The 23,571-nt window shown below is 50.9% G+C and overlaps 2 protein-coding genes across 6 annotated transcripts in view; one reads left to right on the top strand and one right to left on the bottom strand.

Moving 5' to 3' along the window:
- The window catches only part of LOC103530468 (GTPase HRas), a 45,010-nt gene extending 35,349 nt beyond the window's left edge, over window positions 1-9,661 (top strand). For both annotated transcript variants that reach the window (XM_030451267.1, XM_030451269.1), the window contains 4 exons: window positions 4,300-4,478; window positions 6,395-6,554; window positions 7,172-7,296; window positions 9,365-9,661. In XM_030451267.1, the coding sequence (XP_030307127.1) occupies window positions 4,300-4,478; window positions 6,395-6,554; window positions 7,172-7,291 (459 nt within the window). In that variant the 3' untranslated portion in view covers window positions 7,292-7,296; window positions 9,365-9,661. The remainder of the gene's footprint in view (window positions 1-4,299; window positions 4,479-6,394; window positions 6,555-7,171; window positions 7,297-9,364) is intronic.
- Window positions 9,662-14,928: 5,267 nt separating this feature from the next.
- The window catches only part of LOC103530484 (USP6 N-terminal-like protein), a 79,604-nt gene continuing 70,961 nt past the window's right edge, over window positions 14,929-23,571 (bottom strand). For 3 of the 4 annotated variants that reach the window (XM_030451251.1, XM_030451252.1, XM_030451253.1), the window contains 5 exons: window positions 23,363-23,457; window positions 21,768-21,833; window positions 20,669-20,768; window positions 19,442-19,594; window positions 14,929-19,217 (listed from right to left, as the gene is read on the bottom strand). In XM_030451251.1, coding sequence (XP_030307111.1) covers window positions 17,971-19,217; window positions 19,442-19,594; window positions 20,669-20,768; window positions 21,768-21,833; window positions 23,363-23,457 — 1,661 coding nt within the window. In that variant the 3' untranslated portion in view covers window positions 14,929-17,970. The remainder of the gene's footprint in view (window positions 19,218-19,441; window positions 19,595-20,668; window positions 20,769-21,767; window positions 21,834-23,362; window positions 23,458-23,571) is intronic. The other variant, XM_030451254.1, reaches the window with a different exon arrangement.

The raw sequence follows: 23,571 nt of genomic DNA, 5'->3' as shown, positions 1-23,571 counted from the left end.
GTGTTGTGTGTGTAGTCCCCGCCCTGAAGAGCTTACAACTTAAAAAGACAAGCAAGACAAGGCTTGGTAGAAAGGCAGAAATCCTACAGATGGAAAGGAGAGAAAGCACTTAAAAGCTTGTGCTATTACATCATCTGGCCAAGGTCACCCAGAGAGTCCATGTCAGAGACTGGAATTTAATTTAATGGCTCCTGAGTCTCGGTGCTGCACCTTGCTTATGGTTGTGGTTGTCTTCCTCCCCAGCTCCTCTCTCCTCCCATGTTTATCACCAGGAGCATCAGATGCTTTTCTGGGAAACCCATTCCAGGTTTCTTTTGGTAAAAGAGCTGCTGATGGAGAGCAACCTCCCTGGGGAGACATCTGCACGGGTGGCTCCTCTCTTGAACCTTAGGGAGGGCAGAGCCAGCTCTGACCCAGTGATTTGTTGAGTTCTGGGATCCAGATTTTCCTTGTCTCCAGCCACAGGCTCCCTGTATGTACCTACAGGGAGTTTTCTCCATGTTAAACAGGCAGCAGGGAATGTAAGCCTTGCCTGGCATTTCCCAGCACACCCTCCTTGCCCTGCCTGGTTCTGCTGTGCCCCAGGAGACTCCTGCTCTTTTCTCCTGTTCCTCCCAGATGCTCTCTTCCTAAAGCAGCCACGAGCTGCTCCTCATCCTCCAGGGCAAGCAGGTCCTGCAGAGAGACCTGGACAGATGAGAGAGATGGGCAATTACCAACCACGGGAAGATGAACATAGGCAAGAGCTGAATTCTGTGCCTAGAACAGGGCAATCCTGGTGTCAAATACAGCCTGGGGAAGGTGGGACTGGAGAGCAGTGTGGCAGAGAGGGACCTGGGGGTCCTGGCTGATGTCAGACTGTCCATGAGCCAGCATTGTGCCCTGGCAGCCAGGAGGTTCCAGCCGTGCCCTGGGGTGCATCAAACACAGCATCACCAGCAGGTCAGGGGAGGGGATTGTCCCAGTCTGCACTGGTACGGCCTCACCTGGAGTCCTATGTGCATTTTGGGGCACTGCAGTACAGAAAAGACATCAAGGTGTTGGAGAGCATCCAAAGGGAGAGCAATGAGGATGGGGAAGGGTCTGGAAGGGATGAGTTATGAGGAACGTCTGCGGGCACTTGGATTGTTCAGTCTGGAGAAAAGGAGGCTGAGGGGTGAGCTCACTGCAGTCTGGGGCTTCCTCAGGAGGGGAAGAGATAGGACTGGGACTGATTTCTTCAGTCCTGTGACCAGAGACAGGAGTCAGGGATATGGCAGGAAGCTGAAGGGAGGTTTAGGTTAGATCTCAGGAAAAGGTTCTTCACCCAGGGGGCAGCTGAGCAGTGGAACAGCTCCCCAGGGAATTGGTCACAGCACCAAAGCTGCCTGAGCTCAAGAAGCCTTTGGATGATGCTCCAGGGCACATGGTGTGATTCTGGGGGTGCCCACAGACACAGGGACAGGAGGTGGACTTGATCCTGATGGGTCCCTCCCAACACTACATATTCTATTATCCCTCTTACCCTTAGTGCTTTTCTACCTGCAAGTCCCACCAGTCCTGAAATATTTGCAGCTCCTTCAGTTGTGCCTTGCATCCTTCACCCTGGCCATCTTTACACTCATTCTACAGTGACTCCTTTTCTTCATGCTGCATATTATGGGGATTTAGGACCCACAGAGTGTTACCTGTGAGCCCTTCCAATACAACCATCAGACCTATGACTTCAGCTGCTTTGGATCATGCCCAGGAGCTGCCTCTGACTGTTCAGCCAGTGAGCAATCAGCACAGCAGTGCTGAAATGAGCAGGATAAGAGGGGCAAAAAAAAGAGGATCTGTGCATGGAGCAAAGGCTTTACCTGTCTCTTAAATTAATTGAGTGCAGGCAGTGCTGAAAAGTGGGGTATGGGAGGCTGGGGGTGCCCCAGGGCAGGAGGGTGGAGAAATGTGTTTGTCCCCTGTCTGGGGCAGAAATGTGGAAATGACTGCCTGCTCCTCTTCTGCCTTTTTGATTCATTAGTGCCCATGTTGGCTGACCTGCAGTAGTATGCTTTGGTACACCTGCTTTCAGACTGCTGAGAAGCCTCAAGACCTATATTTTGGGAACAGGAGGGCCAAGGCCCCAAAGAAGTGTGTGCTATTGCCATTGTCTGGTGTTGAATGAGAGGGGATGGAGGAAGAAGCCAGACTGTGCTGAGGAATTCTTTGGTTCATTGTCCACCTTTCAGCAGGTAGCTACTGATAGGCTTCCCAAGCCTCTGCTTGTATCCTGACCAGTTCACAAATGGACCCCTTGACTTGGTCCCAGCAGACCTGGGGTGCTCCCAGCATCTGTCTGGGATCCTGAGGCCGAACCCCAAGTGTATGTTTTTCTGCTCCCTGGCATTTCACAGCTGGGTCCATCCCTGTTCCCTGGTACAGGGGGTGGTGCAGGACATGGGGCACTGCAGAGCAACACTGAGGTTGTAGGATGGGCTGGTAGCAGCTACCCCTGCAGCAGCAGCCAGGTCAGCTGGCAGCATGGCAGGGATGGATCTGTCATTATCCTGAGCATCCCTGAGGGTGTTAGGATGAAGCTGTGTGCCAGACAAGGGGTGAGGAGATCTTGTCCCCTTCCTCTGGGCACTGGGGTGCAAAGCATCCTCTGCAACACTGCTAATGCTTCTGCTTCATTAGTGAGCTGGCCTTAAGGGCAGCCTGGTGATCACCTCAGCTGAGGTGTGGGGTTGCTTCACTGTGGGTGTGCTGTCTGCTGCTGAGACTTCCTATCATCTGGAGACTTGGCAATTAATTATGAAGATGTGAGCTGAGAGGCTGGTCCTCCAGATGCAGGCCAGGGACCAGAGGTGGGAGGATGCTCTGCTAAGCAGAGCAGGCACTGGTGTCCCCTTTGCCAGTCCCTGAGAGGCACTGGGGCCCTGGAGGTGGAGGCAGTTCTCTCCTCTGTTGCACCAAGGAGGCTGTGATGCATTATTGATCAGGAATGGGAGCATATCCCTTCAGAGCAGCCTGCCAGTCGCCTGCAGAGTGCCTGGCTGGAAGCCAGCCCATCATTCCATGCTCATTTCTGGTGGGTCAGCAGTCCCCTTTTTGGGAAGACACAGCTGTGACAAGGTTGTGGCAGAGCAGATCTCCTGTCCACAAGGTGAGGAAAGACTTAAATTAGCCCATTAGTAGATGGTGGTGTAATAATGAACCAGAAGGTAGAGGCTGTGCTGGCCCCATCCCCTTTCTGTGCCATTGCTGGTCCTCTCAGATACCTATGGTGTGTCTGCTGGTTGTCTGCAAATCTGCAAAGGTCATCTGAGAACATTGCTGTGGTGGCTGGGAGAGTAGCAGGCATTAGAATTCATTTTACGCTGCAGGCACAAGCTGTGTGAGTGGCTGCAAAGCAGTGTCCTGGGTGTATTCCTGACTCCCACCTGTCTCACACCTTTGGGACTGGATCCCTGCTCCTGCTGAGAGAGGGGGGAGGCTCCTGCACCATGCCCAGGGACAGGAGGCTCCTTTAGGGGCTTCCCCAGTAGCAACTCTGATGCTGAGCCCAGGCAAGGGGGAGGGATGCTGGAGATGAGAGGTGCTATGAAGAGCCTGCAGTGAAAGTGAAACCTTTTGAAAGATGCCCTGAGGGATTTCCAGGCCTCCTCACATCTGGGGTATCTTGCACTCTGCTGCATAGGGAATACCCCTGACTGGTTCTGGGAAACACCCTCCTCACAACATTATTTTTTTCATTTTTATTTTGTTTTTCTCATGTTTGAAGAAGAGCTTTACCATCAGGTCCATTTTGCAGCCTTACTGGTGGCATATTGCCTTTTGTACCTTATCTGAGATGTCTTGAAAATGCTGGATTTCCAGGTCTGGAAATGGATCTTAACTTCCAGCTCTACAAATTGCAGATGGTGGCTGGTGGCCAGCCAAGGAGACCTTTCCTACCTGTCCCCATCCAGCACCTGGGCAAGGTGGGAGCTGAAGGGAAGAGCTGGAGCTGATTAAAGCTTAGAAAAATAGTTGTCAAGGGCTATGCAGTTTGATAGAGACAAAGCTTCCCCTAGTCTGCCAGAGACAGGGCTGGGGATGGCTCTCTCTATGGCTCTGCTAGATGAAGGGGAAACCTGCTCAGCTGCTCTGTTTTTCCAACAGATTGTGTCAGGTATTTAATGTCAGGTATTTAATGCCACCTCATTTAATGCCAGGTATTTAATGCCACCTCATCCCAGGCAGAGTCAGAGCAGGCACTCGCTGCATCTCTTTGCAGGGCTGGACCCAAGCCCTTCCCTAACACATCCTACTCCCTTTCTCTCCCTCCCTGGCCTGCAGGATTCCTACAGAAAGCAGGTTGTCATCGATGGAGAGACGTGCCTGTTGGACATCTTGGATACTGCAGGGCAGGAGGAGTACAGTGCCATGAGAGACCAGTACATGAGAACAGGGGAAGGGTTCCTCTGTGTTTTCGCCATCAACAACACCAAGTCCTTTGAAGATATTCACCAGTACAGGTTGGTATCCTGCCCCTTCCCCCTCTGCAGAGGGTGCCTTGCTGCTGCAGCCCCCCTGCAGTGGAAGCATTGCCTGCCAGCAGAGAATGAGCTCACATTGCCCAGGGCAGAGATGGAGCAGACAGAGTGTCAGTGACTCCAGTAAAACCCATCTGAGAGGATTGCTTGTGGCCCTTGGGGACTGAGAGTGGATCCTCTGCTTCCTCCTCCCCCCTCCCCTCCCTAATAAATGGAATTGCTTTGTTAGTGCATTCGATCTCAGCAGCTTCTGATGGGCCCAGGACCTGAGGGAGGAGGCTGGGAATGACAGGATGGGCTCCTTCCCCTGCTGCACACATCTGCAGAAATCAGCCCTGGCCCTTTGGGGCAAAATTGGGGCAGGAGGGCAGTGTCCCAGGTCCAGGCTGGATGGGGCTTTGGTCTACTGGGAGGTGTCCCTTCTGATCCAGGGGGATTGGAACCACATGATTTTTAAGGTCCCTTCCAATCCAGACCATTCCATGACCTGAGGCACTCCAATCCCTCCTCACCAGCCCAGGTCCCAGATAATCCTCTAGCTCCAAGCCAGGCACAGCCTTTCCTTGCTTTTTAGTCAGAGCTGCTGATGTCTCAGTCTTTGGCTGGTTCACTGTGATAAGTATACAGTTGGACTAATTTGGGTAATTGGAGATGAACCTAATTTAGGGTGGGACTTTGCTAAAGCTCCTGCAGGATTCAGCAGCTCTCATCCCTGTGCCTAGACTGGGGCTGTTAATCAGACACAGCACAGTTTGGTTTCAAGCCCCAGTTTTAATCACAATGCAGATCACTGGCTTGCATCTTGGTTTGCCTGGGCTCTTTGTGCTTGCACTTTTAAAAGAATATTCCCCAGAGAAACACTGGCTCTCCCATCCTTCTCCTAGTGATCATTAGGACCTTTGTCTTTTCAGCTCAGTGGAGCCTGTGCACTAAATTTAGTACCTGCATTTGCTGATCAAGATATTACATAGAATGTTTAAGTGGCTTTATGGTATATCATACATATAATGTAAGACTTAATTTTTATTTTCTACTTCGACTTTTTTTTTTGCCTTTTAATGAGAGGTGTGTGTGTGTGTGTGTGTGTAATACATGCCCAGCTGCTTTGGGATGGAAATTTTAATTAAATTAAAATGCAGAAATCAGCATTTTACATCATTCTATTTGTTAAATAAAACCCTTTAAATGTTCTGGACATATGAGCAAGAAAAGAAAAAAATAAAAAGCTGACCTGCATCTGAAGTTAAATGATTAAGCAAAGAAAGTATCTGTCGGGAGGGAATGGAATAGATTGTGGTCATAAGGACCTTTAGGATTTTTAGCAATGTTAGAGCTCATCCTTACCCACCCAGTTTTGTTCCCAAGGTTGGAATGAAGAAGTCTTACCACTTTTTCACTTCACAGTTGATTTCTCTGCTTTGAGCCACCAGAGCTAAATGGAAAGAAAGCAAACACTACCTGTGCATCTGCTGAAAAGTTTATGGCTGCCAAAAGCTGCTTTATCAGCTTAGAAAATTATTGTGTGCAGGTGGTTGTTTTTGTTGGGCTTTATTAGGTCCTTTTAGAGAGATCAGTTATCCAATGTGTTGGAAACAACAAGTGACTGCTTGGCTTCTAATTTTGTTCAGCTTGAACTACCTCAAGCTCATGTTTTAATACAGATTGTCATAATTTCATGTTGTGGTTTGTAAGCATTTGTACTTAAAGAGCAGACTTGTGCTCAGTTTTCATTTCCAAAAGTGTCCTGTTTACTCACTTGGGTGCTGTGGTCATTTCTGTTCTGAAAGCTCAACACATGGCTTGAATGTGGAATGAGGACTGGCTGTTAATTCTTGACAAAGCAGCTGGTGGAGAGTGTTCCTTTTCTTCCTTCACTTTGGCATCTCTTGCTTTTGCAGGGAGCAGATCAAGAGGGTGAAAGACTCAGATGATGTTCCCATGGTGCTGGTTGGGAATAAATGTGATTTACCAGCTCGGACAGTGGAGACCCGGCAAGCACAGGACCTGGCCAGGAGTTATGGGATCCCCTACATAGAAACGTCTGCCAAAACCAGACAGGTAGGAGGAGGCCTTTAAACAAAATCTTGTTATTCCTCTCTTTTCTGCAGTGCTGTCCTTGGAGAGGCAGGAGTGGGCAAACACCACAGTGCAGGCAGATGGTGCAAGAGCCTCTTCTCTCCCCTTTTGGACTTGAGTGTTCAGCCTGGAGAAGTGTGCAGTTCATGCTCTGGCAGCAGTGAAGGGAAGATGCCTTCTCAAGGCTTTCTCCAAGGGTCTCTGCAGCTCAGCTAAGGTCAGGGGACTTGGCTCACCCCATCCATGGGCTGTTTTGGCAGACCTACAGTGCTGGATGCTCCCAGAGCACAAAGGTGGAAGTGGAGCAGCTGATGCCTTCAGTGATGTAGTGGTGGCTTTTGTCTTATGTAGCAGACCTCATTCAGGCTGCTGAACCCTGATGAGTCCCAAGGACCTAAAAGCTCTCTGCCTCTTCTTCTCTGAGGGTTAAACCAAGAGCCCTCGTAGTCCTCCTGACTTTGTTCTGTGCCTTTAACTTGGCCATCTGCACCGTTGAAAGGCAGTGCTAGGAAGACCTAGCTGGGGAGCAGAGCCCTTTCTTCTCTGAACTGTCCCTTTTCTTTGTGGGCAGGTGCAGTAAGCAGTGGGTTTTGTTTCAGGGTGTTGAAGATGCTTTCTACACCTTGGTGCGGGAGATCCGTCAGCACAAGCTGCGCAAGCTGAACCCCCCGGATGAGAGTGGCCCTGGCTGCATGAACTGTAAATGTGTCATCTCCTGACCATGGTGAGTGCCAGAGACAGGGATTGGGGTGTGCAGGGTTACCCTGGAAGCAGAAGAGGGGGTGCAGCACGGAGGCATGGCAGGAGCTCACTGCAGATGCACTCATCCACAAACAAATGCAGTAGAAACGATTTCAGCAATGGATTTTTTTTTTAAATGAAACAACTTTGTGTCTGAAATTGTAGTTTTCTGTCAAAGCATAGGTGAGTTGGATTCCCACTGTCCTGAGGAAGTGTGCGGGAGGAAAGAGGTTTTTTTATTTTTCCTTCATTGGAAATTGGAATTTCCTTCATTTTTATTTTTCCTTCTGTGGGACAAAATTCTACAGAAATGAATTTTTAAAAATAGGTGTTTGGTTGTGCTTTCCCCAGAAAGCTCCTTCCCTTGCTGCCTCTCTGAAAGAGGAGTTAAGCTAGTGCTGAATGTGTGTGGCTTGCTGCATGTTCAGCAGATGGGCTCTATAAAGACAAGGAGCTGGCTGAGCACGTTGCTATCTGATGTGTAAATTGCAGACATTCTGACTGCAAAAGCTTCGAGTTCTCCCCGTTGCAGAGCACACTCTAGGTATTTGGAGCTGATGCAGTGTTGAGAATGAGCCATCAGGGGGCTCTTCTGCTTTTATAAACTGCCTGCTGGAGCCAGAAATGTTGCTGCTCAGACCGTCCATGTTCACTTCCCTGTTGTTGTTCTTTTTCTTTCCTTGTTGTTTGGTTGGTTTTTTTTTAATAATAAGCTTATTTAAATCATTTTAATCCTGCTGGATAACAGTGAGTGGGAGCTTCTGTTGAGGTCCCCCCCATGAGCTTGGTGGACTTGAGCCAGAAGTCAGAGAAGATCTGGCTGTGTAACCAGCTCCTTCCATGGCAGAAGAGGAGAGAGGCAATTGGGGATGAGTGCACCAGGGAGATGTGTGCTGAGGACATCTGGGATTGGGTTGTAGGAGAAAAGCCTGCACAAACATTGCCTCAGTGTCTTTAGGGCAGTCTCCTAAGTACCTGGGATGCCCCTTTACCCCTTTACACTGCTGCTAGTCCTAAAGGGAAGTGCATAGAATCATAGAATTAGAATCATAGAATTAGCATCATGTCCTCTCAGAGATGATGCTTTGGAGGAGGTGGGCAGCTGTTTTTCCTCTGTTGATTTTTGAGCCCAAGTGTGTGAGTGCAGCAGAGCTCTTCCCTAAACGGGGAAAAAAAAAAAAATTGCTTTACTACCTCTGAGCAAAAAACCCACCTCCCACCCAAAGCACATGAGGTTTCCTGGGGGCTGAGCCAAGTGCTGTGCCCAGCACACTTACCACTGCTAAGGGAGGTTTTCCAGGTGTTAGAGTTCTCCAAAGGTTCAGGAGCACTTTCTCCAAATGGGGATATCAGGTTGTGGCTGCTTTTCTGCTCTGGGCTCACAGCTGAGAGCATGGGCTCAGCTGCTTCCCTGCAGGGACTGCCTGGAGCTCAGACTGTCACAGCCCAGGGGTCAGCACTGATCAGGGCAATGTTTTCAAAGAGAGGGCCAAGAAGGGGTGGGAAGCAGTCTCTTTAAAACACTCTGCTCTGTTAAAAGTGTGCCCTGTGGGTTGCCCACATCTTTATCTGCTAAGGCACAGACTAAACCAGACATCCCAGGTTATTCTAGCTATAGTGTCCAAGAGCAGAGAGGGAGGAACATCCTGGCACAGAAGCAAGGCAAAGACACCCAGGAAAGGTTGGTTGTATGGCCATAGAGATTTGGCTGCATTTGTCCTGGAATCACTTTGTGGTTCCCATCATCCCTGGAGGAGGGAGAAAGATCTCAGCACACAACACAAGGGTTTGGGCAGACACAGGTCTGGTGAGATGCTCCCTGGTCACACCACAGACCATTTGCTTGTTCATTTCAGCACAAGCACAGCTGAGCCAGCTCTGGACTTCTTAGAGCTGTCATACTGGACCACAGGCTCCCAGAAAAGCTCCCAACATAAGTTTTTTCCTATCTGTGGGCAGTAGCAGTGTCATCCCAAAACACTGGGGGTGGGTGATGCAAACAGTCCCTGCCAGTCCTGATGGTGCTAATGAGTGTCCCCTTTTGGTTTCAGCTGACTCGACTGTGTCTTGGAGAGGTTCCTACTGTGCAGAGCACACGGAAAGAGGGGAAGCAAAGGAAGAAGTAAATGGATTAAGGGGAGGCGTATAGGGGGAGAGGAAGAGGAAAGGGGGAGCATGAGCCCCTCCAAGGACTAACTCCCATGTCACTCAAGCCTGCGGCAAACAACTTTTTTTTCTGTTTTTTTTTCCTCCCTCATCCCCTCCTCTTTTGGCCTCATCCCACCCCAGCAACTGTACAAAGCCACAGATTGAATCACAGTAAATTATTATTTGATGGTCTTGACAAACCTTCATGATGTGCTCCTTCCAGCCAGTGCTGCTGGTGGTGCTCTGGGAGGATTGTTGGTGGGATAGCTGATGGGAAGGGTGCTGAGATTTGCTCTCCATGGACTGAGGTCATGCTGTACACCATGAAGATGATCAGGGTGGGGTATTTGTCAAGAAAAGTGCTGTCTTGTCTACACCATGTTGTTGTCATGTCCCTGTCTCCCCCAGGCTACCTGAAACTTCCTGCTGTCCCCACTTTTAGGTTGGGTGGAAGAGTGCACCTAGTCCAAGCCTTCCTCAGTGCTCACCTGGGTGCTTTGCCTTCAACTTAGTCCTTGTGGGATCCCTGTATGGCCCATATGTTGTTTTTTATTCCTGTGTTCCCATGTGTTGGCTGGAAGGGAAGAAGCATCTGGGAGATCTCAGAACTGGTGCTGGTTTGTTGCTTCCTTGATTTTTTTCCAGACAGCTCTTTCTGGCACAGCCCCTCCCAGATGTTTACCTGCTGCAGCAATAGAATTTGCCCTTTATGCTCTCTTCGGTTAATGCTGATCCTAATCCTCAGACCTTCACCTGCCCTGTGCAGAGTTTAATCACAGGTGAGCACATAGCAGGACTCACTGCAGACAACTTAGATTCAAAGGATTCCGACTTCAAGTCCTTGGGTTTGGAGTGGGTGAGAGTGTTTTAGATAAGGGCTCAAATGAAACCCTTTCTTTGCTCAGCCCTGCTCCTTTGGGATTTTTGCCTGAGCTCTGAGCTGCTTGTCTCATGTTCCTTCCCTTGCAGGGCCAGGATTGCCCTCAGTGCACTGGGGGGGCACAGCTCTCACTGCCCTGCCCTCTCCCAAGCTGTAGCACAGGGTAATTAAGCTGGCATCCAGGAGAAAAGGGGAAGGTAATCAAGCCAAGTTCTGCATGGGCTGGCCCAGGCCTGAAGAGGCAGAGAGTTTGGCAGCCCAGGCTGGCAGCAGTGACAGCGAGCTCCCTGTCTCACACAGCAAAACTGCTGCAGGAACCCCCAGCATAAAGCCACATCCCAGGGTTCCTTCCCAGCATTCATGCAGGCACCTTCCTGTCCCATTCCTTGTGCTCTGTCATGCCAGACAGCAGGAGAATTAAAGCAGCAGGATTAAATTCCAGTACTTTTAGGAGTTGCCATGTTTGCTTTCTGTCTGGACAAGAGAGGACTTGTGCTCACAGCTTGCTTTTTGTACCTGTATGCTCCAAACCACTGTGGGGCACAGCCTGCCCCGCCTTTGGCTGCCTGACACCAGTTCCTGCAAAAAAGCCAATCCCAGTTCCAGTGGGAGAAGTTCCCCAAGGAGGAGATACCCTGCCCTCAGCTGGGTGTGTGCCTTGCAGCAGCACCTGGGCTGATGCTGGGCAGTGCTAAACAGGCTGTGTCAGGCATTACAGGGGGGAGCTGGACCAGAGGAGCCCAGAAAAGCTCACAACCTAAGTTGTGTCAAGGGTGAAGCCTGGAAATAGAGGGTTTCACAGTATCACAGAATTGGCTGGGTTGGAAGGGACCTCAGAGATCACCAAGTCCAACCCTTGATCCAGTCCCCCCGTGGTTCCCAGCCCACGGCACTCAGTGCCACATCCAGGCTCTTTGGAAAGATCTCCAGACACAGAGAATCCACTACTTCCCTGGGCAGCCCATTCCAATGCCTGATCACCCTCTCCAGAAAGAAATTCTTTCTAATCTCCAACCTAAACCTCCCCTGGCACAACTTGAGACCCTGCCCTCTTGTCTTGCTGAGAGTTGCCTGGGAGCAGAGCCCGACCCCCCCTGGCTCCAACCTCCTTTCAGGGAGTTGGAGAGAGTGATGAGGTCTCCCCTGAGCCTCCTCTTCTCCAGCCTCAACACCCCCAGCTCCCTCAGCCCTTCCTCACAGCAATTCTGCTGGATCCCTTCACAGCCTCCTTGCTCTTCTCTGGACCTGCTCCAGCACCTCAATCTCCTTCCTGAGCTGAGGGGCCCAGAACTGGACACAGGACTCAAGCTGTGGCCTCCCCAGGGCTGAGCACAGGGGCAGAATCCCTTCCCTGGACCTGCTGGCCACGCTGTTCCTGAGCCAGCCCAGGATGCCATTGGCCTTCTTGGCCACCTGGGCACACTGCTGGCTCCTGTTCAGCTTCCTGGCAATCCAGACTCCCAGCTCCCTTTCTGCCTGGCTGTTTGTTTGTAAACAGGCAGGGCAGAAGGCAGGGCTCCTTCATTCTGCTGGGAGATTGACTGAAAGCATGAACAGCTACAGAGTGGGTTGATGTGGGGTCCTTACTTGGTAGGTTTACTGCACTAAGAACTTGGGACTCTTTTCCAATAGAACTGATCCTTATCCCAATCTTGAACAGGCCCTTGGAGGAGGATGGGGTGGCTCTACCTGGGGACCTTTAGATGAGAAGTAATGTTGTGTTACAGACTCTCAGCACATCCTGTGGGCAGTCAAGGACCAGATGGCTCCAACCACTGAGAGTGGTTCCTCATTTCTGGTTGGGTGCCAGAAGCCAGAATCAAGGACCATGAGCTGAGGAGCTTGGGAAGCAGCAAGGCTGAGGTGTCCTCCGAGGGCAGGCACTTCCTAGGGCTGCAGAGCTGGACAAGGGCAGGCTGGAGCACCCCTGGCCAGGATACAAAGTCCTTCAGCAGTCTGGTCGGGAGCAGGAAGCCAAATTAAGAAATGCATTCTGCACCCCTCAGAGTGAGGTTTTCCAGCTTGCTCAGGAAAGCTCTAGAGCTGGTAAAGTATCTTCTAGTTGCAAAACACAGTCTGGTTTGCTTTTCTCTCTTATGTTGTCATGGTGCCCATGTCCTGTTCCTTGTGTGACTGAATGCTGAGGTTGTAGGATTTTGAAGATGGTTTGGGAAAGGATCAAACCTGTCTCATCCAGCTGGCCTGTTATTCTCTCTGTGCTGGGTTATACTTGATAGGAAGGAGGTGGCAGTGCTCAGAGGGTGCTCTGACAGCAAACATCCTTGCCAACAGCAGCTTCTGGGAACCAGGGCAGGCAGCTGGGTCTGGCCCCATGATCAGCATCATTCCCCCAGAACAGGGGAGTCTTGTTCTCTCTGGGTCAAGTGTAGGCTCCGGTTTAGCAGAGCAAAGGTGCTGGTCCCAGCCAAGACTGCTGGGACTGGGAGCTCTGTGCTCTGTGTGCCCTTGTTCTGCTTCCCAGCTCCCAGCACCACTGCCCCAGCTCCTGTGCATGAAGATCAGAGCAGTGTCTGAGCATCAGGTGAGCAGCACAGCAGCCCAAGAAGGAGCAAGACCTCCAGACTCAGCCTAACTCCATCACTGCCTCTGCCACGCACACTGGGGTGCAAAGCTCCCAGGCACAGTCTGCCCAGCTCTCTCCCCCAGCTGCAGCCAGGGATGAGTCTGATCCACCCCAAAACTTTGCTCCCTCCCTCATCTTGGCACTGCTCCAGGCTCCACTTGCATCAATTATTTGGAACTTGCTGATGTATTGCACAGGCACGCAGCAGAGTTGTCAGACTCTCAGCAGTGGCAGGGAGGGCAGCCTGACCCAGGTTCTGGTGCTGGTGGGTTGGCTCAGGAAGGACCAGAAACTTTTGGAGACTGCCAGGGGACCAGAACTAGAGCCCAGTTTGTGGGTCTGTGTTGGTTTCTGGATAGGGACCAGTCCTGGAGCCAGGGAGCTGGTGCTGAGTTGTCTGAAAGCTGTGATGAGAGCAGTGGCTCCAGCAGGGAATGGGGGAGAGGGGCAGTGGTCCCTGGGTGACCCCATGGCCACTGGGATTTAAGCAGCAGCCTTGATGCATCCTCCAGAGTTCATTTGCTGCTGTGGCCAGGGCAGCACCCACCTCTCCTGCTCTGTATGGGAGCAGCACCCTGGCCCTGGCAGAGCAGGGGGAGGATGCTGCTTGACTTCCAGGCTGTCTGCACTTTACCCCTCAAGGATCCCTCCTGTGCTGGGACCCCCCTGCAGCCAAGGCTGTGCCACTGACCTCCTGGCACCAGCTGGAGCCTCTGAGCCCAGGATGAACACACCAGGAATAAATATCCTGTGTCTGCCCTGAGGTCTTTCACTTCTCTGCTGGGTAAGTCCCAGGGATGGACTCCCCTTGGGGAGGACTCTGCACTGGATGTTTGGCACATCCTCCATGAACTGAGACCCAAAACCCTACCTGGGATCTGTGTTCAGCTCCTGTTGAAGGCTGGGAATGCCTGAGGCTCCTGCACTGGTCAGAAGGATGCTGTCAAGTGATGTGGCAGAGCCCTGCCTGGTGCCAGTCCCTGCAGGGTCAGAGTAAAACCACAGCAGGGCACAGACATGGCCTGTGCAGACCAAGGAAGGATACCAGTAAGCAAAGCTGTACTCCCATTTATTTTTTTTCAATGACCAAGTGACCAAGGCTCTTTCAGAGAGGATCAGTACTCTGCCTGCCACATCCCCAGCACAACGCATCTTTCCTAGGGGAATCCCTGCCCTCCTGGACACTTCCCTGGCAGCATGGAGCTGAGGCTGTCCCAGCAGTCAGATAAATGCCATCTCCTAAACCCTGCAGTTCCTCTCCAAGCTGCTCCTGGCAGCACAGGACACACGGCACAGAAAATGGGGTGAGTCAGGGATGCTGCTTGCACACAGCTTTTTACAATCATTTTCAGCTGTAAGTGGCACCACCTTGTGCTGGCAGTGACCGGAGGAAGCATGACTAACTCCTCCTGTGCTGTGCCATCCAAGCCTCCTCCCAGCACTGCCTGGGGGCAGGGAAAACAAACTCTAAACCTGAAATCTTGGCCACACCTGAAAGCTGCAGCAGAGCTGCCAAGCAGCAGCCACATCTCAGCAGGGCCATGCAGAGGCTGCCTGTGGGTCAGGGAGCTGTGAGGGGATGGCTGCAGGTAAAGAGGAGCAGTTTTCTTTCCACTGTTGTTGGGAATGCCTGGAATTTAACTGTGGTAGAAGAGCTGAAGATGGCAGAAGACAGATGGAACAGCTTGGACCTGCTGCAGCTGAAGCACACCTGGTGAACCAAGGTAAAAAGCTATCAGGCAGGCAACTGGTCTTACTGCATCATCTGTTGCTTTAGGAAACCCTGGGGAGTCTGACTGGATGCTAAACTTCTGTAACCATTCCCATTACAACCCTGTAAAACACAGCATCAAATATGCCAGACAAGTCTGTTTGGTATGAATGACTGAAATTCCCCAAACTTCCTTACAAAAAAAAACCCAAATAAAAGAAAGAAACAGATCCTAACACACACACACCCCTCAACACACACACACACAAAAGAAAAAAACCCCACACGTAAAGACTTTTAAAGTAATGATTATAATACATTAGAAAGGGTCACAAGAGGTGGTTACAGGCTGTACAGAAGCTCAGCAATTCAAAAGCAAAGCAGCCTCTGGCCAGGTTCCCACAGTGCAGGGCTGAGTCCCTGACCACAGCTCCAGTTCCTGCTGGAGCTGCTCACTGGGACCCTGCTGCCTGACACTAACCATACCAAAAAATACCCAAATCAACCCAAACCTGCAACCTTGGTCTTCAAAACTGCATTGAGGGCAGTGAGTGGGAGCTGTCTTAGGGCTGGAAGGGCAGGATCAGGGGCAGCTGCTCCTGGAGCTGCAGTTCTTGTGCCTTCTGCCCCGGGGCTGAGGCTGGGGCAGGGGTGCAAGGGGCTGGGATTTGTTGTTTCTGCCCTTGCCTTTCTTCTTTCCTTCCTGTCCTCAGCAAAACAGCCCAGGTTGGGCTCCCTGCTGTCTGACCCTGATGCCACAGACTTGCCCAGGCTGCAATACCTGCAGTGAGAGGCAGAAGATGTGTCTGGTAGTTCCTGCTTGGAGGGGCTGACAGGAGAGCATCATTCCAGGGAAAGGGATCCACATTGCCAGCTCAGGCTCCTTTGTTCCCAGATTTCAGGGGTGAGAGGTTGGTGAGGAGCTCAGAGACCTTCCCAGCAAGAAGCGGACTGGTGTGAGCAGGGAGCTTGTGTCCGCCTGGACACTGGAACCAGATGGAGTTTTTTCCCTAAGCCTGGAAGTGACTGAGCACCTTGCTGCTTATTCCTGTTAGGGCTTGAAGAAGAGGCCCATCCCCCTGCCCCACATTCTTGTTGGCCACTGTGCATGAAATGTCATGCTGTAAGTACTGGATATTTGACAACATTCCAACATTAGAGCAAAAACCACTTTTTAAAGTGTGAATACTGCAAACTACCCCAGACATGCTCAGTGAGGAGCCCAGGTGCACGTGCAATGCAATAGGCAAAGGCTCTGTGCCCAAAATGAGGGAAAAGAGGTCTCAGCTCTTGCACGCTTGACCCAAATTCCTGACTGTTACCAGGAGTCCTCTGAGTGCTTCAAGGAGAGAACAGATCCCTCCCCAGGCTACAGAAAACAAGCCAAAAACCAGCACTCAGCTGCTGCTCAGGGAGCTCCAGAGGACAGTGGGCTGCTGGCAAAAAGCAACAATACCTGTCCTGAATTACTGCCCAGGTATTTGAACACACAAATAGGTTTAGCTACTGCATGGTTACTGAAAAATGTACTCTAAATTAAACACAGTTCAAGCCCTGTTGTCCTAGAAAGGACCTGAGTCTCAAAACACAAATACTGAACATTCATAGAGAGCAGTTCTCAAAGTGCAGCTCCCAGCTCCTCAGCACACCTGTGAGGTAGGTGACAGACAGGGTTATATCCCTGCTCTGCAGAGGGAAAGAGGATGGGCAAGGCTGGAGAGACAGCAGATGGGGTCAGACAGAAGCTGAGGGTGCTGTGATTAGCTGGCTACATTCAAACAAAGATGGGTTCATCTCTTTGACACACTTCTGGTGCTTATGTAAACCTCCACATGCACATAAGAAAAAAAAAACCAAACAAAAAACCCAACAAAGCCCCCCAAAAACCAACCTGATAAAGCCCACAGAGTAGTAAGCTTTCTGCTGGGCTTGCAGGTAGACTTCAGATCAGGTAAATGTTACTGAAGCAGCCTGTGAAATAAAAAAAAGTTTTCAAAGTCTCCTAAGAATTGAGCTTTTGCCCAAGGTCTCCATGAAGAGATGGGAATCCCTCCAGCCATCCCTTCTGGACAGCAAACACATCTACACCACTTCATTTCCTGCTGCTTCCGTTGATCTGCTGCTTCCTGTGCAGGGATGAAGCAGACACTGGGAACAGGACTGTGAAGCAGCTTCTTCACTGGGATGAGCTGTCCCTGCACATCCAGCCAAGGCTTAAGGCTGTGCAGCAGAGACCTTGGGATGGGGGGGACAGACAGGACTTGGTGCCTGAGGTGGGGATATGGGAACCTATTTTATTACCTCCTCAGCAGTGGCCTGAGGGGAACTTAACACTCCACAGCATCAGCTTCCAACCCCCTGTGCCCAGGTTTCTTTAGCTGTTGATTTCTGGATGGGCCAAGCCAAAAAAACCTAATATCAGCTTCTGGGCAATGTGTGCCCCTTTTCCCAGTTCCTGTGCCCATCCCACCCTGACACTTGACTCGCTCCAAGTAAAAGCAGGCTTCAGCTTGACCACTGTGATTAGACACCATCACACCTCCAGGAGCATCCCAGGAAAGGCAGAAGCTTTCCCCAGGCAGCAGCCATTCTTCCTGTTCAACCAAACAAAAGGCAGCAAGCCTGCTCACCACCCTGGACCTGCAAGGGACACGCCAGCAGAAAGGCCACTGAGCCCTAAAAAACAGGGCTCAACCTTCAACTGTGTCCTTGTCACCTTGGGAACTCAGGGAAAGATCCATCCTGGGGTGGCACCAAGGAGAATGTCCCCTCCCCAGGGACTCCCAGGCTGCTCAACCTCCCTCTGGGACAGCATCCACCAGGCACGGCTGGGCATTGCATAGAGAAGGCACCATGGCCCTGCCTGAAAATGCTGCTGCCTTCCAAGGCAGAGCCTGGGAAAAGAAATAAAGATCTATTGCTACAAAGGCCTTTAAAAGCAATGCTGATGGCTGCACTGATCAGGCATTTTAAAGAAAGCATTTTGGGCTCCTGTGCCTTGCACCCACTTTCCTGGCCATGGGTAACTATGGCAAGCAGGAGCACAAGAAAAGACATTCACCAGCATCTCCCCCAAAATACAACAGTACTTGGTGAGCACCAAGGAACAAAAACTGAGAGCACTTTCCAGTTTGTCCATAGGAAAGATGCAAACTCAATTTGCTGGTGCTGAGGGCCACCACTCCTTGCTGGGTGCTCATCCCAAAGCAGAGGTACAGGCAGTGGCTGCTGTGCTGTCACCCAGACACACCCATGCTGAAAGGGGGACCCCAAAAATGGGCTGAGGGTGCTGCTCCAGCACCTGCTTCCTCTTCCTCATCTTCCCCCACCGCCACTAAAATGTCACTGATTTGGGCAGCTTTGCCCGAGGAGGGGAGCCTGAAAGGAAACTGTTGTCTGAGGAAGATTTGGCAACCTGGGGATGGGGGCTTGGGACAGACCATGGGACTTTCAGTACATTTAATGCTTTGTGGAGGCTTTTTTTTCCATCTGCCTCCTCTGGGTCCAGCACAAGAGGTGGTGGCACAGAGGTAGCAGGCAAGGGCTGTGCAGTCTCTGGTAGAGGCAATGCCACCTGCTTGCTGCTGGAGAAATCCTGCTCTGCTGCATGGGCCAGCTGGAGGGGAGTGATGGTTCTGAGAACACTGTAGGGACTGTTCTCCATCACTGTGTGGGGTGGGACCTGCTGGAAGGGACAGTCCTGCCCCAGCCCTGCTGCCCCCAGGTCACTGCCCAGCCAGGCAGGAATGCTGCCACCTCCCAGCCCATGCCCAGCCCAGTGCACAGACCCCAGGGTGCTCCCTGGCCTGGCCTGGCCCAAGCTGCTGAGGTCCCCTGTGGATGCAGCTTTGGATGTCAAACGTTTCAGGTCCCTCCTATCCAGCAGTGCTGCTCTGCAGTGCTTCTCAGCCACTGGGTCCCAGCCCTTGCTCTCCTGGGAGCCACCGTGCTGCGGTGTGCTGGGGAGCTGCTGCCAGCTGCCTGGCAGAGGAGGAGGGGGTGCATCCAGTGCTCTCTCTTTGCAGAGGGAAGGTGCTTGCTCTCCTCCTGGCAGGGCAGCAAGATTTGGCTGCCATGCCACATGGTCCATAGCAGAAAGCTCAGCAGCACTCAAACTGGGAGGAGAACTTGATGTGTTTTGGAGAGAGGAGTCCAAGGAGCTCTGCTCCGCTGGGGTGGGGAGAGAGACTGACTTGTCATCCATCATGGCACAGCTGAGAGGGAGAAGAGGCTGTTCCAGAGGCAGAGCTGGGGGTAGGTGGGCCTCTGGCTTGCTTGCTTTCAGAGAAGAGGGTGGCTGCCCATCCCCAGTGGGCTCTGCTTCTCCCAGCAGACCCCCATCAGGAGGATGCAGGTGGATGTCTGTTGCTTCAGCTACTTCATTGCCCTGGAGGGAGGGAGTCTTCACCTCCCCCATTCCTTCCAGCACCCCAGGACCTCTGTGGGGAGGGGTGTCCCTGTCCACGGAGTGCTCACCCACACAGCCATTCTGGCCACTGGTTGCCACATTGCTCTTCACAGCTACTAGGTTGAGGGAGAGCTCCAGACCCAGGGGTTTCCGTGGGAATTCTTCAGGCTTTGCTGCATTGGAAGCAAAAAAAAAAAAAAAAAAAAAAAAAAAAAAAATAGAACCCAACCTGCATCCATTTTTGCATTTAACATGCCCTGACCACGGGGAAAGCAAATGCTGCCAGCCCTTCTTGGCTGCCCCATCTCCCAGCCATGCCAGAGGGATGGCTCTGGTCCTCAAGGGATTTGGTACCACTGGGCATTGCCCTGGGCTGCTCACCCTTCCCTCTACCCACCTGGGGGGGGGAGGTCGATTTTCATCCTGCGCAGCTCAGTCATTGACACCTGCAGCTGCTCGATGATGGCATCGTCCTCGTACTGCAGGGAAGTGGCAGTTTTTTCCTGCAGAAACTCCCGTAAGTCTTCCAGTGTCATCTTCAGCAAACGCTCTGGGGAAAGGCAGAAAAGAGTGATGGCAGTGACACAGCAAAACTGGTGGGTAGGGTGAGGGTAAGGTGCATTGCTGAGGTTTTATCTGGGAGCAGCCTCCCTCCCCCTTCCCACTGGAGCTCAGGGTTGTCCATAGATCTACACATCCCTCCCACCTCTGGGCAGCAGTGCAGAGAGATGGTGGAGCTGGAACCTACACTGACCAGCATGCACATTTTGGGGCATTTCTGGGAGTTCTCACCAATCCCTCTAGGAGGAGGAAATGAGACAGACCCCAAGTGCCAGGCTGTGGAGCCACCTCCACCATCAGGAATGCCAACCTGCCCCAGCCAGCAGGCAGCCACACAGCCAGAGATGCAGAGGGGATGCTGATCAGTGCCACACATTCCTCAGGGATGATTTCACACCTAGGACCACATGCAGGCTGGAGCTCCTCTCAGCCTGTCAGCTTCCCAGTCTTTGCAAACAAATGGGATATTTGAAGCTGTATTTCTGGATAACTGAAGGAAGAGCAGGCTGGCTGTTTGCAGAAGCCAAAGCACACTGTCCCATAAAGCCCAGCAGCCCAAAGATTCTCAGCATGCAATATCAGCATTGTTCCTGTCACAGATTAAATAACTAACAGGGTGACAAGGAAAAGCTGCTAGCTTATGGGAGCAGAGGGTTGCAAGTCCCAAAGATCCCAAGGTAGAAACATCGCTGCCTTAGTGTTATGTAAGAAAACCAAGGTTTGGTCATTTTGGAAGTATATGAATGGATTTATTTCTCCCTCTACAGCCTTTTCAGCCACATAGAGCTTTGCAGACAGATAGGTCACTGTCTGTTCTGCCCCTAAAAGCAAGGTGATAAAAGATGCAAGGTGCAGCACACAGGGGAAGGCAGCTGGGAGCATTTCAGGTGGGGTTTGCTGTGAGCTGAGAGCAGAATTCCAAAACCCTGGCAGCACCTCAATCTTTCCTCCCTGGAGCACAGGCACAGGACTGTGCCTTTTGGGGCCAGCACAGGGCACTGAACAGGCTGATACTGGCCCAGAAGGGTTGCCCAGTGCCACCTTTACTCTGCTGGGCTCTTACTTTTGTGCAGTTTGAGGATGGTGTAGGACATGGCAGTCAGCACCCGCTCTCCTTCCAGGATATAGATATCCCACAGCCTCAGGGTAAGGGTGAAGGGGGTCTGTTTGAAACACAAACCCAAAAAACCAGCTTGTTAGCATCACACCAGTTAGCACTGATTGATGGGATCAGAACAGAGGTTGGTAACATCCCTACAGCCCCTCACACCAAAACACACAGCTGGGCAAGGCAGAGGATATTTATCTATATCACAAAAGCCCATTTATAGCCTTAAAGCTAACAACCTTAGGAGGCTGGGAGAGTACTGAAAACCCATCTGGAAATGCAGAAAAAGGAGAAACTTTCCACGCAGACGTACTAGTACATGGATTCTCCTGCCCTGGAGGGAGCATTATCACCAATCTGACCAGTCTTGCACATCTTTTAGTGACAGACTGCTAGGCAGCAAGTTTGCCTCCAGGGGAAGAGCTCATCCACTGCTTTACAGGAGACAGGGCAGCAGAAAACTGAAACTGAAGACATACAGATGTTCTGAACATTAGCAAGTCTGGATCTTGCATTCAAGTGTGAAAGAAAAAGGCTGTCCCTAAAAATAGTGTTGGCTTGGGACTGGCAAATTAATTCTGGACAAATCAGGGTAATATTCTTACACTTCCATGTGTTTCCAGCACCCAGCCTGCAGCTGCTGCACTATTATTTCTTCAGTTTTATTTCCTCAGTTTTACACCTCCACCCTATGGAGGATCCATCTCCTCCCTATGCTATTTCCAGAGCCAAAGGGAGATTAATTGCAGTGCAGAGCCAGTGCAGAGCCAGAGAGAGACCTCTGCTCATTGAAACTCACCCTGCTGCTGCTCAGCTGTCTCCCAGCAACGACTGTGATAAGGCCCTGGGACCTGGCTTATCACTTACATGCAGTTATTTTTAGCTTTTTCCTTTTTTTTTTTTTTTTGTTTTTGCCTTTTGAGACGTTGCACAGTATCCCACCTCATAAAATATCAATGCATTTTCCTAATTACAATTCTTTTTCAAACAAGCAGGCAGATTAACTGTGCATGCAAGCAGCAGAGCAGCCAAAATACCCACAGAGCATCCTCACCCGGTCAATGAAACACTGCAGGAACCACTTGGTTGTGTAAATCCCTGTAGTCATCTGCTCCTTGTCCTGTGAGGAGACAGCAAAGGGAGAAGAATTTCACCAGGCTGGATGATGAAGGGTTAAGCAACTCCTAAGGCTTTTTGGGAAGCTGGTTGGTTGATTTATTAATGCTGGGGGGGTCTGGGTGAGGTTTGTCTCCATGAAAATCTCCTGCTGCAAAATGCCAGTGTTGAAGATTCAGACCTCTAGCACAGGTATTTATTGAACCTGATCCTTGACATGGCCAGATTTTAGCCACAACTTTGGACAGGGACTTGAAGGAGGAACATTTCTGGCCTAGTATCTACTCCAGGGATTTACAAAAACCTTCCAGGAACGTTAACCACCCACTTCTTGCAGAGCACCAGGTTTGTTTCCACAGCAACTTCCAATTGAACCACCAGAAAAATCAGTAACCCCAAATATTCCTCAGGTCAGTGCAGGTCTGTGCAGTCAAGACAGATTTGCTAGAACTCTCATTTGTATGTCATGTCTGCTGCAGGAACAGGATGACCTGACAAGCCAGGGAAAATCTTTTAAAAACTCACCAACATCACCCTGGTTTCTCTTTTCCACCCCTGCCTGATGCCCAGCACAGTGCTTGTGCAAAGCTTTGCTTTTTTTTGCATGGTGTGGCACAGCACACCATGGGCACAGTCAGCATGACCACTGCTACACAGCAGCAAATAGTTTGGGAAGATGAAGAAGCCCATGGGATTCACAGCTGGCCACAGTCTGCTTGTACCTGCAAGCCTGGGAAACCTCTCCTGGCTCTGTTCCACTGACATGGCCAGGGCTGCTCATCTGCAGCACCAAGCAACAGCTCCTGATGATGATGATGGCAATAAAAATACAGCCTTTTCCTGAGCTGGGACACTGAGCCTCTTGGAGCATAAGAAACCTTCAGGAGCCCATCCACTGAATACCAACTGTCTGCAGTAAACCCAAGGGGAGGGACCAAAAAGGGAGCAGGTGTTGCAAAACAGCTGTCCAGATGTTAGACTGCATCTGATGCATCCTGCTACAGCCTCCAAGTGGGCTGGTACCACCCACGAGGGAGAAGAACAACCAGACATGTCCATGCAACAAAATGTACAGCCCATGTCACACACCTCCCATCTCTAAAAACCAGCAAAGACATTAAATGCAAAGTCTTTGGATGAATAATCATTGAATTAAGGCTCCAGACAGTTCAGCATCACTCTTCAGGCTCTGCAGAAGGTGTAAGCTCACAGCCATCCTTGCTGCTGTATGCAACAGCTCCTTTTGCTGCAGGCTCTCTGACAATTCTTGCCTGGCCTGGCTTTTTTTAAAGAAGTCTTTAGAGGTTCCCACACTCATGATAACCAGCAAGCCAAATAACCACTCACCTCAGCATGATTCAGGCCCCCATTTAATAAATAAATGCTTGCCTGCTTGTGTCTGAAGCAGTCCCACACAGTTAGAAATCTGTTCAGTTGTGCATCAGTTTGGCAGAACCAAATTGCTGCCAAATCACTCTAATTGCTTTAGCATGAAAACGTGCTATGGTATGGGAGATAATACCAAACAGATACCATGTGCTTCTTCAGTTTGGGAAACAGCTTGTTTAAAATCTTCTCATGATGAGCTTGAAATCTCTGCAGCTTTGGGAACCCAGGAATGAAAAAACCTTAAAAAGAAAAGATGACAGAAATAAAAAATAATCACAAAAGCTCTGGAGTCTTCATGGGGCAGTCTGATTTCCTAGAAACTCCTCCCTTCAGCTGCCTCTTGAAGTCAGATG

This window comes from Calypte anna, chromosome 5 (assembly GCF_003957555.1).
Source record: "Calypte anna isolate BGI_N300 chromosome 5, bCalAnn1_v1.p, whole genome shotgun sequence".
Lineage (NCBI taxonomy): Eukaryota > Metazoa > Chordata > Aves > Apodiformes > Trochilidae > Calypte > Calypte anna.
The sequence above is the reverse complement of the archived record's forward strand: the minus strand, read 5'-3'. Positions and strand labels throughout refer to the sequence as shown.